This window comes from Harpia harpyja, chromosome 11 (genome assembly GCF_026419915.1).
Source record: "Harpia harpyja isolate bHarHar1 chromosome 11, bHarHar1 primary haplotype, whole genome shotgun sequence".
Lineage (NCBI taxonomy): Eukaryota > Metazoa > Chordata > Aves > Accipitriformes > Accipitridae > Harpia > Harpia harpyja.
Window position 1 is genome coordinate 41,006,662 of NC_068950.1, and position 12,044 is coordinate 41,018,705.

The window sequence follows — 12,044 nt, forward strand, 5'->3', positions numbered from 1 at the left end:
GACTAGTCAATCTCTCCAAAGTGTGTAATAGGTAATACAAATGAAACTCACTTTTACGATGCTGCATAGGCCAAAAAAAGAAAAATTGGTGAAATGGCTATCATCTGCATAAACTAGGTTACAATCCATCTGTTTAGGGTACTTCTCACAAAGAAACAAGATACTGATATAGATCTATCATGGTTTTTGGACAACTGTAGAGTCTAGACAAATATTTCATGTACAACAATAGCTCATATAAATATATATATTGCAGTATATTCTGGTAATTTTCATATCCACCAGCTGATACAAAATTTTACTTTAACAGCACTAATTCTTTACCTAAAGCCAAATAGTAATTTTTTGCTTTCATCATATTTCTCTTTCACAGTGTCTGGGTTTTCCATTAAAGTCAACAGGATTTTGCAATTAGAAAGTGCATGAGTTTAAAAGTATACCTCATTACACAAATGTGGAAGAAAATGGTTTCCCAAGTATTTTATGGAATTTAATTATTATTTTTAAATAAATTTTTGGAAAGTAACTTACGGTAAACAAAGATTTATTGTTACATAAATAAACAATGAGACAATTACAGCCTCTTTATGGAAACCATATTAGTCATGCACATCTAATGAAGCATTACTAAGCTATCACAGGGAGATAGCCTGATGTGTGTGATTAACAAAATAATACTCATAAATAGCTAATGAACAATGATGGTCCTTTAAAAATTTTGCATATCCTGCTATATTGAGAGTTACGGTTTTTGTCGCTTTCTAAGGAACACATTAACCACTAAGTTCCGCCCTGAAAAGGACAATATTAAAAAGCATAATGCAACTATTTGTATTTTTGCCTTCTACAGACCACGCTTTTGAAAATATAGAACTCTCATGAAAGTCTACCAATGAAGAATACATTTCAGCTTGTGCCATACTGTGTTTGAAAGATGGCGTCTTCAGATGTCACCAGGTGCCAGGGGAATATGGCAGAACAAATGATCAAAAATTATTTTCATATAATATGCAGCCATGAAATCTCTGAAGTGGCATTAGGTAGAAAAAGTCTGGGTTCAGTAATAATTGTGGTAGATTTTTTATGTTAAAAAAAATAAATGTATTTCCTTCAGGTGGCGTATATATTTGGCAACCATGTTCTGGAAAAGGCAAGTGGGATGGATGGCCAACACATGACAGTAGACAAAAAAGGTACATTGATAAGAAAAAATAGGGTGAAACCCCACGTGTAATGACAATTGGCATACGACAGGAGAAAATCCTATTAGTCAAACTAAATACAACTTCAGAATATACGGCTAATGTTGGGACTTTTAACAGCAGAACTATTTGTGGTGTTCTGCCTGTGTGAGCAGGCTCCTCCAGCAGATGACTGAGTCTATATAACGGCATACGCCAACTACAGGCTTGCAGGGTGAACTCTGCTAAGCAGGGCCCTTCTCTCGCATTCTAAATACGTTGACAAGTATTTGAAAAGTGGTATGAAGGGACCTATTTAGATTAATCCGTGGAATAGAATGATGAAATATAAGAGAGGAGAGGAGTTATTTCTATTGCAGTGCTATAGATGAACTAAATCGTATCGCATCTACAGTGCAGACTCACAGCAAATCCTGCTGTTATTTTTCTTGGTGAGATAAATTCTTCCCAAATGATATTCCACCTTCACCCTAATCTCCTTCATGGATAAATTTACTCAAAGGGCAGAATTCCTGATGGCTGGAATAATAGCATTATTTAAATCAATATTTTTTGATGAATATTAGGTCTGGAACATATTAGAGAGAGCTATAAAGTACAGAGGAAAAAAACCTTGCTTATCATTTTCAGTAGTAACCCAACTACAGCCCTTCATCTGTAATGAATTATGGAGCAATTCCCCTAAATCATCTGTATGAAGTCAGCTATGACACTGTCAATTTTAAAAAATTTGCTAGTTTTGAGCTACAAATTGATTTTTTATTGTGATAAATTAAAATCCAATAGTAGCCTACAAGATACTAAACATACAGAAGCCTACATTTTTTCAGAATATTTTTTCTCTTTCTATCACATCAGACTGCCATTGTGGCAGCTATAATAGCAATAGCCAATGATAAAAATTACCTCTGTAGAGAGGTAAATAACCTTTCCAAATAAACAATAAACGAGCACCGTGGCCCAAAATATCCTTTGGGAAATTCCAAAATTATGGAAACACAACTAAGGGAGAAAGCATTGTGGGGGACAGGGAGGGCTGTTAAAGGAGGAGAAAGCAAATGCAGTATTATCCAGGCTCTTTCCAATTAAGGGCATATTTTCTTCCCTGTTGCACAAATGTGAACATCAGTCTCCACACTTTATAAATTCTTAAGTTTAACATGGATATCAGAAGACCTGTGTGAGCAAAACATAACCTTTTTGCAACCCCTTTTGCTTCCTTCCCATCAAGAGTCAGGCTGAGCTATCGTACATCCCCAGTTTTGCCAGCTTGTTGCTTCTAGGTCAAGAATGGGATTATCAGTGTCCTGCATCACCTAATTGCATCGTCCTTATTTTGCCTTATGGGAGGCTCCACATCATAGCAGTAATGCAGCCTTCTTTGGGGGTGACTTTAGCACACAGACATCGATGTGAGACTACACAGACGGTATTATTTATTATTACAGCAGCTGACATCTCTTAGCATTACACCACGATGAGCCAAAGCCGTGTGGATGAGACACAGTGCATCACCCCTATATATTTGTCTCTTGTGCTATGGAAAGCACCTTGGCTCAGTAGTGGTCCTGCAGGCTCAGAGAGCCCAGAGACACCGTCGGGGTCTGTCCATGACCTGTTGCTGATGCCACCCAGTGTATTTAAGATGATGAGATTGTACGTGACTACCAGCAGGGATGGGAATAAGATGACAACTGTAGGTTGGCAAAGCAGAGACAGGCTGGATGAGAGAGACTATGAGAAGAGTGGGACAAGGATGTGAAACCTGGGGACACAGAGAGACCCAAGCTGGGGAAAAAGCCAAAGGGATGGTGGCTGTGAAGAACCGGCAGAGGAGTTCATGCATCCCTGCTTCAAAAGCTTGGCATGGAAAGCACGATCCTCCTGCTTTCAAAACAACACGTAAAAACTGATGTCGAAAGCTCCCCACATCCCTCTGTCACAGTCCTGTTTCAAAAAGGACAACTCAATACTCCTGTCCATCACTCCAGCAGCTCAGAGGCAGACATCTGGAAGGTGGATTTAACGGTTTCAGTCTAAGCCTGAGTGAGTGAATGACAGGGTTACCATAAGGATGATATAGTTATGTCAGATTTAGAGTATAGGGTGTCAAAGTTACAAAATGAAGGAGACTTGTTCTCATGTCCCCATCTCACTAGTTGCAGACAGGAGAGCGTGCAGGATGCTGCAGGAAACGCAATTTGGCTAAAATACACCTTCGTTTCTAAAATGCATCCCCTTTTCCCCCTTCATTTTATGAAAAGAAATCCAATGTTTGTGAAACATTCAGAGACCAAGTGCAAAAGGACTAGTCTTTCTTTCTTCTTTCTTATTTTTCCAAGAAAAGGCTTAGGAAAGCCACTGTGGTCTCAGTGCAATTTGCAGAGTGTGTGGCAAGGCAGTAGGCTGCACGCTGAAGAAAAAGAAAACAAAATATTACCATATTGTTCGGTGTACTAAACTCTGTTCTGTACACTGAACGAAGCTGGTATTCTCTGGCCACAAAAAGGTGTGTCATTGCATAGTTAAGTACTACCCTAGTGTCTGTTTATTAGAGGACCCAACCACGACTGCACTGGCAGCCCTAATTCTGACATTTCCTATCTTCTAAGCACAGGCTGTAACCTCAGCAATGTTCTCTTAAACACTGCTTTTGTATGAATACTTTACACACGCTGTACACAACACATTCCAAATGAGCTTTTCATTACTAGCTACTTGTATTATGTATCAGTGAGCTCAATGACATTGATTTTCTAATAATGTAAATTAACTGGCAAAGATAATTTCATCTATCATCAGTAGGGTTTTATTTCTGGCATCATGTTAAATAGTTAATCTTTCAAAAGATTAAATCAAGAGCTTTTTAAAATTCAAGGCAGAGCTTAAACTGCTGTAAAAATCTTCTTAATTAGGATTAAAACACTTTGTGTGTTGTCGCTTTTTATCTAAGTAGTATAATGTTTTGCTTAGGTTTCTTCTTTCAGAGGAATTTAAAAAAATCAAACATGGTACTGCTGTGGCAAAAACTGTGTAAGGCATGGAAGTGTCCTGCAGCTTCCTCAACCAGATGCTACTGGACGAGTTGCTGCTTGGCAGCCTCAAACAGCGACCTCAAACTTTCCGGTATCTTTTACCTCCAATTCCATACAATATATACTTTTTCTACCACCGACAATACAAAAGCTCTGATTCTTATGGTTACTGCGTACCTCACAGAAGACCATCATTGCTGTTAATAGGAGCATATTGCATCATGGTGACTACAACTGCATTCGTGTGGAATTACGGACCTGATAGAAATTCCTAGATTCCCCTGGGACATCTTCAGGGCAATCCCAGCTAAGTGTGTGCTGCTGCCAGCAGTTGCCTTCTGCAAACAGTGGGCTGGTATTTCCAAGAAGCAATTCTTTATCTGGCAGAAGGAAAACAAATCCCTTCTTGCCACTTTCTGGACTTGGAGCTGTGAGTGTTTATGCACGTAAGGAGCATCTGTGTACTCAAGTAAGTGGTTCTGCAGAAATATCCAAGGACAAGGCTTTAAAATAAACCACGTCCCCATGCTACACTTTACACCTCAGTCATCTAATGGCTTGCTCTGATATATGATAACCCTTTATCAAGCTTCTCAGATGCTTCATGTGTGCTTACACTGGTGAGACATTACTGCTCAGCTAGGAAATGCTTTTCAAGAAACATCTATGAAAAGATTCGATTCTGTTCCATCACATGATTGTTTTACTTACCCCTGTCTTTTCGTCGAAGATTTTGATTCCCCCAAAGGAAACTGTTAAGAAGATTTTTTGTTTATGTTCTCCTTTCGAACGAGCCGCAGCAACAATTCCCTATTGAAACAAAGAACAGTTTGGCTGGTTTCATTACTCTTCTAGGTGCCACAGCAGACCACAAAGATTTGCTTGTGGACGATTCACCACTTTTCTAGGAAAACTTAAGGGCTTTCCAGGAACAGTCCCCCTCTTACTTCTGGCTTCCTCCCTTTTTTCAAGGTACCACATATCTTTATGCTACCCAGACAGCATTTCAAGCATGCTCCCACTTCCAACCCCTGCACTAGTAATCCTCCATGAAATTTGTTTTCATGGAAGCTGAAGGTCATTTCTAGCACACTTTTCCCAGCTATAAGCTGTTTTGTTTTCTTTTTTTTTTTTCCCCGAGAAAAAAACCCAACAAGCAGTGGAGGTAAAAAACGCCAACAACTTTAGCTTACTTCATGGGCATACTTATGTGGAATAAGCAAATTGAGCTTTTTATAGTTGAAGAATATTCTTCTCAAAAATCAAACTATACCTCTGCTGTAAAAAACTGGTATTGAGGGTTAGTTTTTTTCCTGATCTCAGGCTTTTACTTCGTAAGTGAACTTGCTGATATGCATCTCATGTATTATTCTCCCACAGTGTAAGTATAAAAGTAACTTCTATTATCCACCTTCTCAGGAGCCTGCCCTGACCAATAACACTGTACTAAGATCAAATGTAATCAATTGCACTAGTAAATAAATGAAAACATTTAGCCTTTATCTGATGCTCTGCAATTTCAACATGTTTTAACAACCACTAACTTATGTTTTAAGACCTTCATGATGTCATTGTTCTCATTACACAGACATGAAAATTAAAGAGAAAAAATGGAGTCATTTGTCAAAAGTCACCCCAAAACTTTATGCCTGGCCTTAAAACTCATGTTGTTAGACACTAGGTTTCCAGAGCCCACAACTTCACGCTATGCTGCCTTACATACAAACATGAATTTCTACTGTTCCCTTCCCTTAATAGTTTTAGTCATCTCACAACAGTGTTTAGATCAATCTTGCCACTTTGCAAACAGGTATCAGGCATCTGGGAGATGCAGAAATGGTAATCCATGGAGGAGAGAGACAAAAAGGCTTGTGCAGCAGAACAGTGACAACTCTCCCAAATTGCTTCTAGGAACTGTGAAATGGTGAGTAATATCCAGTATACAATTAAACCAGATAGGAATATTGTGGCAGATGTAATAAATCAACAGTGCACCTTTTAGAACAGATTAGATTTTGCTTGTCATAAAATGTTTGTAACTGATTTGTAAATTATTTACCAGGTCTTGCTTTTGGATTGTTCAACCATAAGATGCTTGTCACCCTTTGCTGTTTATTCATGAATAACCACCTACTCCTCCCAGGTCCTCAGGACTGGAACCCTGCTGGTTGGTAATGTAAAAGATACTATTTAGTGATTTCTCCTCCTGAAAAAATCACTAATGGAAAATTCATCAGCTCTCTTGGCAGAGTGCTGGGGAGAGGACTGGAAGAAAAAAATAACGGGAAAAAACTGCAAAGGGTTTATACTCCTAGACCCAGCTTGTAACCCTACAATGCAGATGGGAAGCCAACAGCCAGCACTGCACTTGAGGAAAACATAATCTATCCTTCCTTTTCAATGACTCTAGCTCTTCCACATGTCCCAGGGCGAAATAAAGGATGCTTCCTATAGAGAGCTCTTATGGTCTTTGAGGGTTCTAAGAAAAGACTCAGCCAGACAGAGATGTTGATCAGGCTCCAGAAAGTCCACCCTCCTACACCACTAGTGCTTTCAGACTCTGTCTACTCTCTAAGTTTGCAGTCTACTCAAAATCTGCCTTTGTCACTGCTCCATTTCTTCCCCTAAGCTCTGGGGACTCCTCTTTATCTTCTCATGCTCCGTCCTCTCAGTGCACTGCCTCCTGATTTTGTAACCAATCAATCCTACCATTAAAGGTGCAAGACATTCTCCTCCCAGTGGGGACACCAGTTCCCCCCTATATCTGCCTACCTACACCCCACACCATCACTCACCCCTTCCTGCTTGTCCCGACAGGAGATAACGGTCAAAGGCAGGGCTGTAGTTGATTAGCAATGTCATAAAATGTTCTGATACACCATTTTTCTTCATAGTGGTTTACCTCCCCTTTTGCATAATAAAATTATTCAATTTGCAGATGTGTTGTTTATAATTTGTGGACAAATTGCAGTGGTGTCAATCACGAATAACTACTGAACTCGGAGATAATGTATTAAAATTAAACTGGGATAAGCAATACCAGCCAGGAGTTCATGTAAAATTGACTGATTTCAATACATAATTAACCAGAGTGAGACTCAGTGTCATGAAAGGAGAATGAGTAAAAGTTCAAGCTGAAATTTGTTTCTCTTGACTCCATAATATTAAACATTAAAAGTTTCACTGCACCTTGAGCTTCATCATGGAGTCTTGGCATAACTTGTCTCCTCGTGCCGCAGAAACCTCATCTATCCCAATCAGTTTTGCTTTGTATCGGACACCGTCACCTTTAAACCTCTTTATTAAAGTGGCTTCACTGCGATCCTGACCTGAAAAGACATAAGGAAAACAAGGAAATCTACATGAATGCAAAGGAAAATAAATTAATAAATACTCAAAATTAAGTGGCAAATTAGATCTAACTCCTACCTCAACACCTAAACATGCAAACATTTCAATAAAGTTACAGGAAACAGTACTAGTTCAATAAAACCTTTTGGCCTAACTACCTCAAATGAATTCACAGTGGAATTGTTGCCATACAAAATCTTCTGCATGAAATTTGCACACAAATTAGGTTTACAGAAATGAGAGATAAGGCTGAATCAGACCTCATGGATCTGAAAACTTCTGATCTGTATGGGTTGTTTTAATCCCAATACACTTGAGAATTCTTCATTTTGCAGACAAAACTCAAATAGAAACATGCTACTATTTCCTCGTATACTGACTTATCTAACCATATCAGCAATATTTACACTATTAACATTTGAATGATGGAAAAACAAATACTGTTTGCCTATAGAATATTGCTGCTCTAAAACCCCCACAAGAAATACTGTCTCCTCATTCTATTCTTTCTGCTTATAGACATATACAGAAATGACATAACTAGCAAAGTCAGCTCTCACAGGCTCACCCCGAGAAGCTTAAAAAAAAGGCACAAGATGTTTCTTAATAAAAAAGCAATCAGGGGGTAAGATAGCACAGTACTGATAAGGCCAATGTACATAAATTACAAGGCTCAGACTAGGCTGAACCATGCAATGATGACACTATAGCAATCCATGAAAAGGACATCTTTGTCAGGAAGACTTTCTCCTCCAAGTATCTGCAGAAGAGTTTATACTGTGTCTTAGCTGGAAGAAATATGTTAGTTAGGGAATCAGTCTTCCTAAAATTGATTAAAGATATATTTTGCAGCTGTCTGTGGAATTTCTTGCTAGGATCTCAAAAAACACAGCAGCGAACTGTAAATAATTGCAACCAAACAAGTAACCAAACAAACAACACCCAAGGCACAAAGAAGAAAGCAAAAATGTGAGATCTTAAAGAATTTGAAGTTTCTCGGACCCAACAGATTCCACCAGAAAACTTCCCTAAACATGGACTGACTTTGCTAAAATTTATACTATTACCACCTGGGAGCCCTAGTCGCAGATTTTGCCCCATCCTTCTAGCTTTCGTAAAAAATGAACAAAGAGCTAGAGTCTGCTATAAATGAACCATAGGTAAGAATCTAGTCTTAGACATCTATATTTGAGAATTTTGGCCCACATTTTCTCCAAAGCTCATTCCCCTTTGAAAGGTCAGATTTAAGCACCAAAACATTAATAAAATCTGCTTCTGTGCAGCTGGTTTTTGATACACAGAAGTACAGAAACTTTGGGGGAAAAAGCTATTTTGTTTTGCATTTCTATTAAAAGCACCTTTTTCAGCTGTCAACACTTGGGTCAACTTTGCTAGTGTTACACACCCACCATGTGGATGAACAAACTAGTTTCAAAACTATGGAATTGAAATTTTTACAGTACCACTATGAGAATAACTAGAAGCATACATAACCAACGACGAGTACTTCCAAATGAACATACTCTTTTGCTTCTCCTTCCCCCAGAGCACAGCACAGTCTACACTGTGAAGTAATGATGGACTAAATGTATGTTTAAAAAATAGAGCTATTTTAAGCATATTGAGATCTTTGAGTGTATTTGAGCACACAAATACTACTTCTTTCAATGAAAATATCAGCTCAGAGCAATGTTTTAATACCTCATTTATAGCCCCTTAAAAATAAGGCAGCTGACAAGCGTTCCTGTGGCCAGCAGCCACCCAACTGTTTCCCTTGATTAGTTTTCACTCCTGCTCCCTCAGAAGAAATAAACAGGGTTGAAACTTCATGCTCTTACATTATATTTTATTAAAAAAAAAAAATCTAATAGAAACACAAAAGATAAATCAGAAACTCAAAGTAGTGCTAATCTCATTCCCCAGGAAAATGCCAAGGCAGATGTTGGCACCATCAGCTAAATACAATGAAAACCCATTTTCCACTTTCAGCCTCCAGAGTGGGGCAGGAGGGAGAACATCTGGAGACACAACAAAGTACAACGATAACAGTGGACTTTTCCATACGCCTTTTATACTTTCAAAGATATCCTGTTGATTTGCAGTAAATAAAATCCAATTCCAACAGCTTTCTTGCCAACAATTTTCAACCTTACGTCTTCGTTACAGCTGAAGGCAGCTGTGCTAACAGCATGAGCGTGTAAGTGTTCAAGAGTGTTTCCTGGGTCCAAGTCATGATGGCAACCTTGTATTCCTCAGTTATTTGAACATTTATACTTATTCCAACCTCTGATCTATTTTGCTGCACGTAAATAAATCCCTGACATTAATAGCCCATTCAAACACAACTTATGGCTATGTTTACTTACACACAAGTCCCATGTCAATTATGACCCAGATTAAGTAGGATAAAGTGCTTTTGGGATAAATGACTGGGAAAAATCATCAACGTGAAAATGATGTAGATATTTTAAACTGCAGTGGAAACCGCGAATTACTAGAGACTACAAATTCAACCGTAAAACCCTAGAGCATGTCCCCCGTGAAAAAGCAGAGAGAATGCACACACACACTGCCCTATATTATAAATCAGCCATCTGCAACAGTCACCATTTCTCAGCATATATCCAGATTTCCCCCAATCTATGCTCATACTGCATTTCCAAATTTTGGTGCTGCAATCAGCACTGAAAAACTTCCTACCTGCTTGGAAAATGACCATATGACAAACACTGTCAGTATGGTTGATTTTATACCACTCATGAGATGTGAGATTTATGCAGGGTGATACTTCATTTGCACACTGGACTCTTATAAGGCAGATAGTCCAGACTCTCATAAACATCTCATCATTAAAACAAAAAAATTTTTTTTAATGACGGTTCTTGAACAAGGTTCTTTCTGTGTTTGAAACTGCATAAATAAGAGATGCCTGAATTAGAAGGCTGTAATTCTTCTTAAGGTTCAGAGGAGGGTGAGTGATAACATTAAACCACTAAACCAGAGAGCTGTACCTGTGCCAGAAACCTGCCCAGGAAAGCGCTGCCTCTTTTTTTCCACGTAACAAGCAGAGTCGATCTTTTCTTCTTCCCAGCTCTTGCTTTTGTCAGCAGAGACCTGCTGTCGCGCTCGGCTCTCCAGCCACCCACTGCCACTGCGCTTGCTCGGTCCCAGTCTGCGGGAAGCAGGATTATCCTGGATGCGGGGCTGCACTTACTGCCAGAGCTCAGTTTTATTTGAATAACAAGAAGCCGCATCTTGGGGCTTTCACTCTCAGCTTGCCTTCCTCAAACTACAAATAATATCTCAAGGGTAGGAAGGGGGACATTCACAAACCAACTAAGAAGATTTTATGGAAAACTGAAGCTTGGGGTCTCAAATCATTACTAGACCATAATCTACAGCAAGATTAGAAGCACATGTTTAATGACAACCACTTCTTTCCACAACACATTTCCCAAGATCTCATCTTAGGATTTCTTGACTCGAGAACACCACAGCTGCCGAAACCACATTGGGTGAGCTGCTGATGCCCATCCCAGTTGTCCACCGTACCCTGCACAGGTAGGGATCTGCCCAGCGTTCTTCTTCAGAGGACCAGCACCACTACATCATTCTAAAATGATCCTAAATTAAATTTTTGTTTTAAAACTTCTTTATCTTCAAGACCAATGGATAATTTCCAATGGTTTGCTCTAAAATGCTTTCATAAATTGCATAAGCAAAGGAATATCCCAAGCATTTGTTCGCAACTCAACACAAGCGCTTTACAATCCAAAATGGCACAAGTTTATCAACAAAACTAAAAGCGATTTGATTCTCATGCCCCAAACTGAGAAAAAATGCAAAAGCTAAAAACCCAATAACAACAAATTCAGTTTAGAAAGGTGATCACGTTTAATTAGAAAACGTGCTGCTGTTGACACAGGCAAAGAAATGTTTTGTTTGCAGCATATAGATTTATAATCCTCAGAGGCCCTTAAAATGTAAATGTAAGAGTAATTATTTCATCTACTCCTATAGATGTCAGCATCCACCTTTAAGCCATATGTGTTCCAGCTGGACCCACTGCTCCTGCCTGAGTAGGCAAACACGACCTTTGCTGCCGAGTTGTGACATTGCACTTGGACTTGCACAGTCTTTTAAGAGAACAATAAATCCCCAGAGCTGGGTGATGCAATATGCTTCTGAGCTTGCATCTAAAGTAGAGAGAGGCTTATCATCATGAGCAGTGTTAAGGTACTTTATCCATCTCACTAAAGCTACCCTAGAAGTAATAAACAAGGTTTTTAGCACAGTCAATCATTTTTATTTGAGGCAATATACCTTAATTAAACTAAGATTCCCTCAAGCAAGCTAAAGACAGACCTGAACCCAAAACCCCAAGTACTCAACCCAAGTACCTCAAGTACATTCAGTCCCAAGACGTGACTGGTGAACAGTCCGAGAAGAACATAAG

At 39.0% G+C, this 12,044-nt stretch overlaps 1 protein-coding gene across 20 annotated transcripts in view; it reads right to left on the minus strand.

The window, feature by feature from the left end:
• Positions 1–12,044, minus strand: part of DAB1 (DAB adaptor protein 1) — a 474,713-nt gene that overhangs the window by 59,299 nt on the left and 403,370 nt on the right. For all 20 annotated transcript variants that reach the window (XM_052801584.1, XM_052801593.1, XM_052801580.1 and 17 more), the window contains 2 exons: positions 7,427–7,566; positions 4,949–5,047 (listed from right to left, as the gene is read on the minus strand). In XM_052801584.1, coding sequence (XP_052657544.1) covers positions 4,949–5,047; positions 7,427–7,566 — 239 coding nt within the window. The remainder of the gene's footprint in view (positions 1–4,948; positions 5,048–7,426; positions 7,567–12,044) is intronic.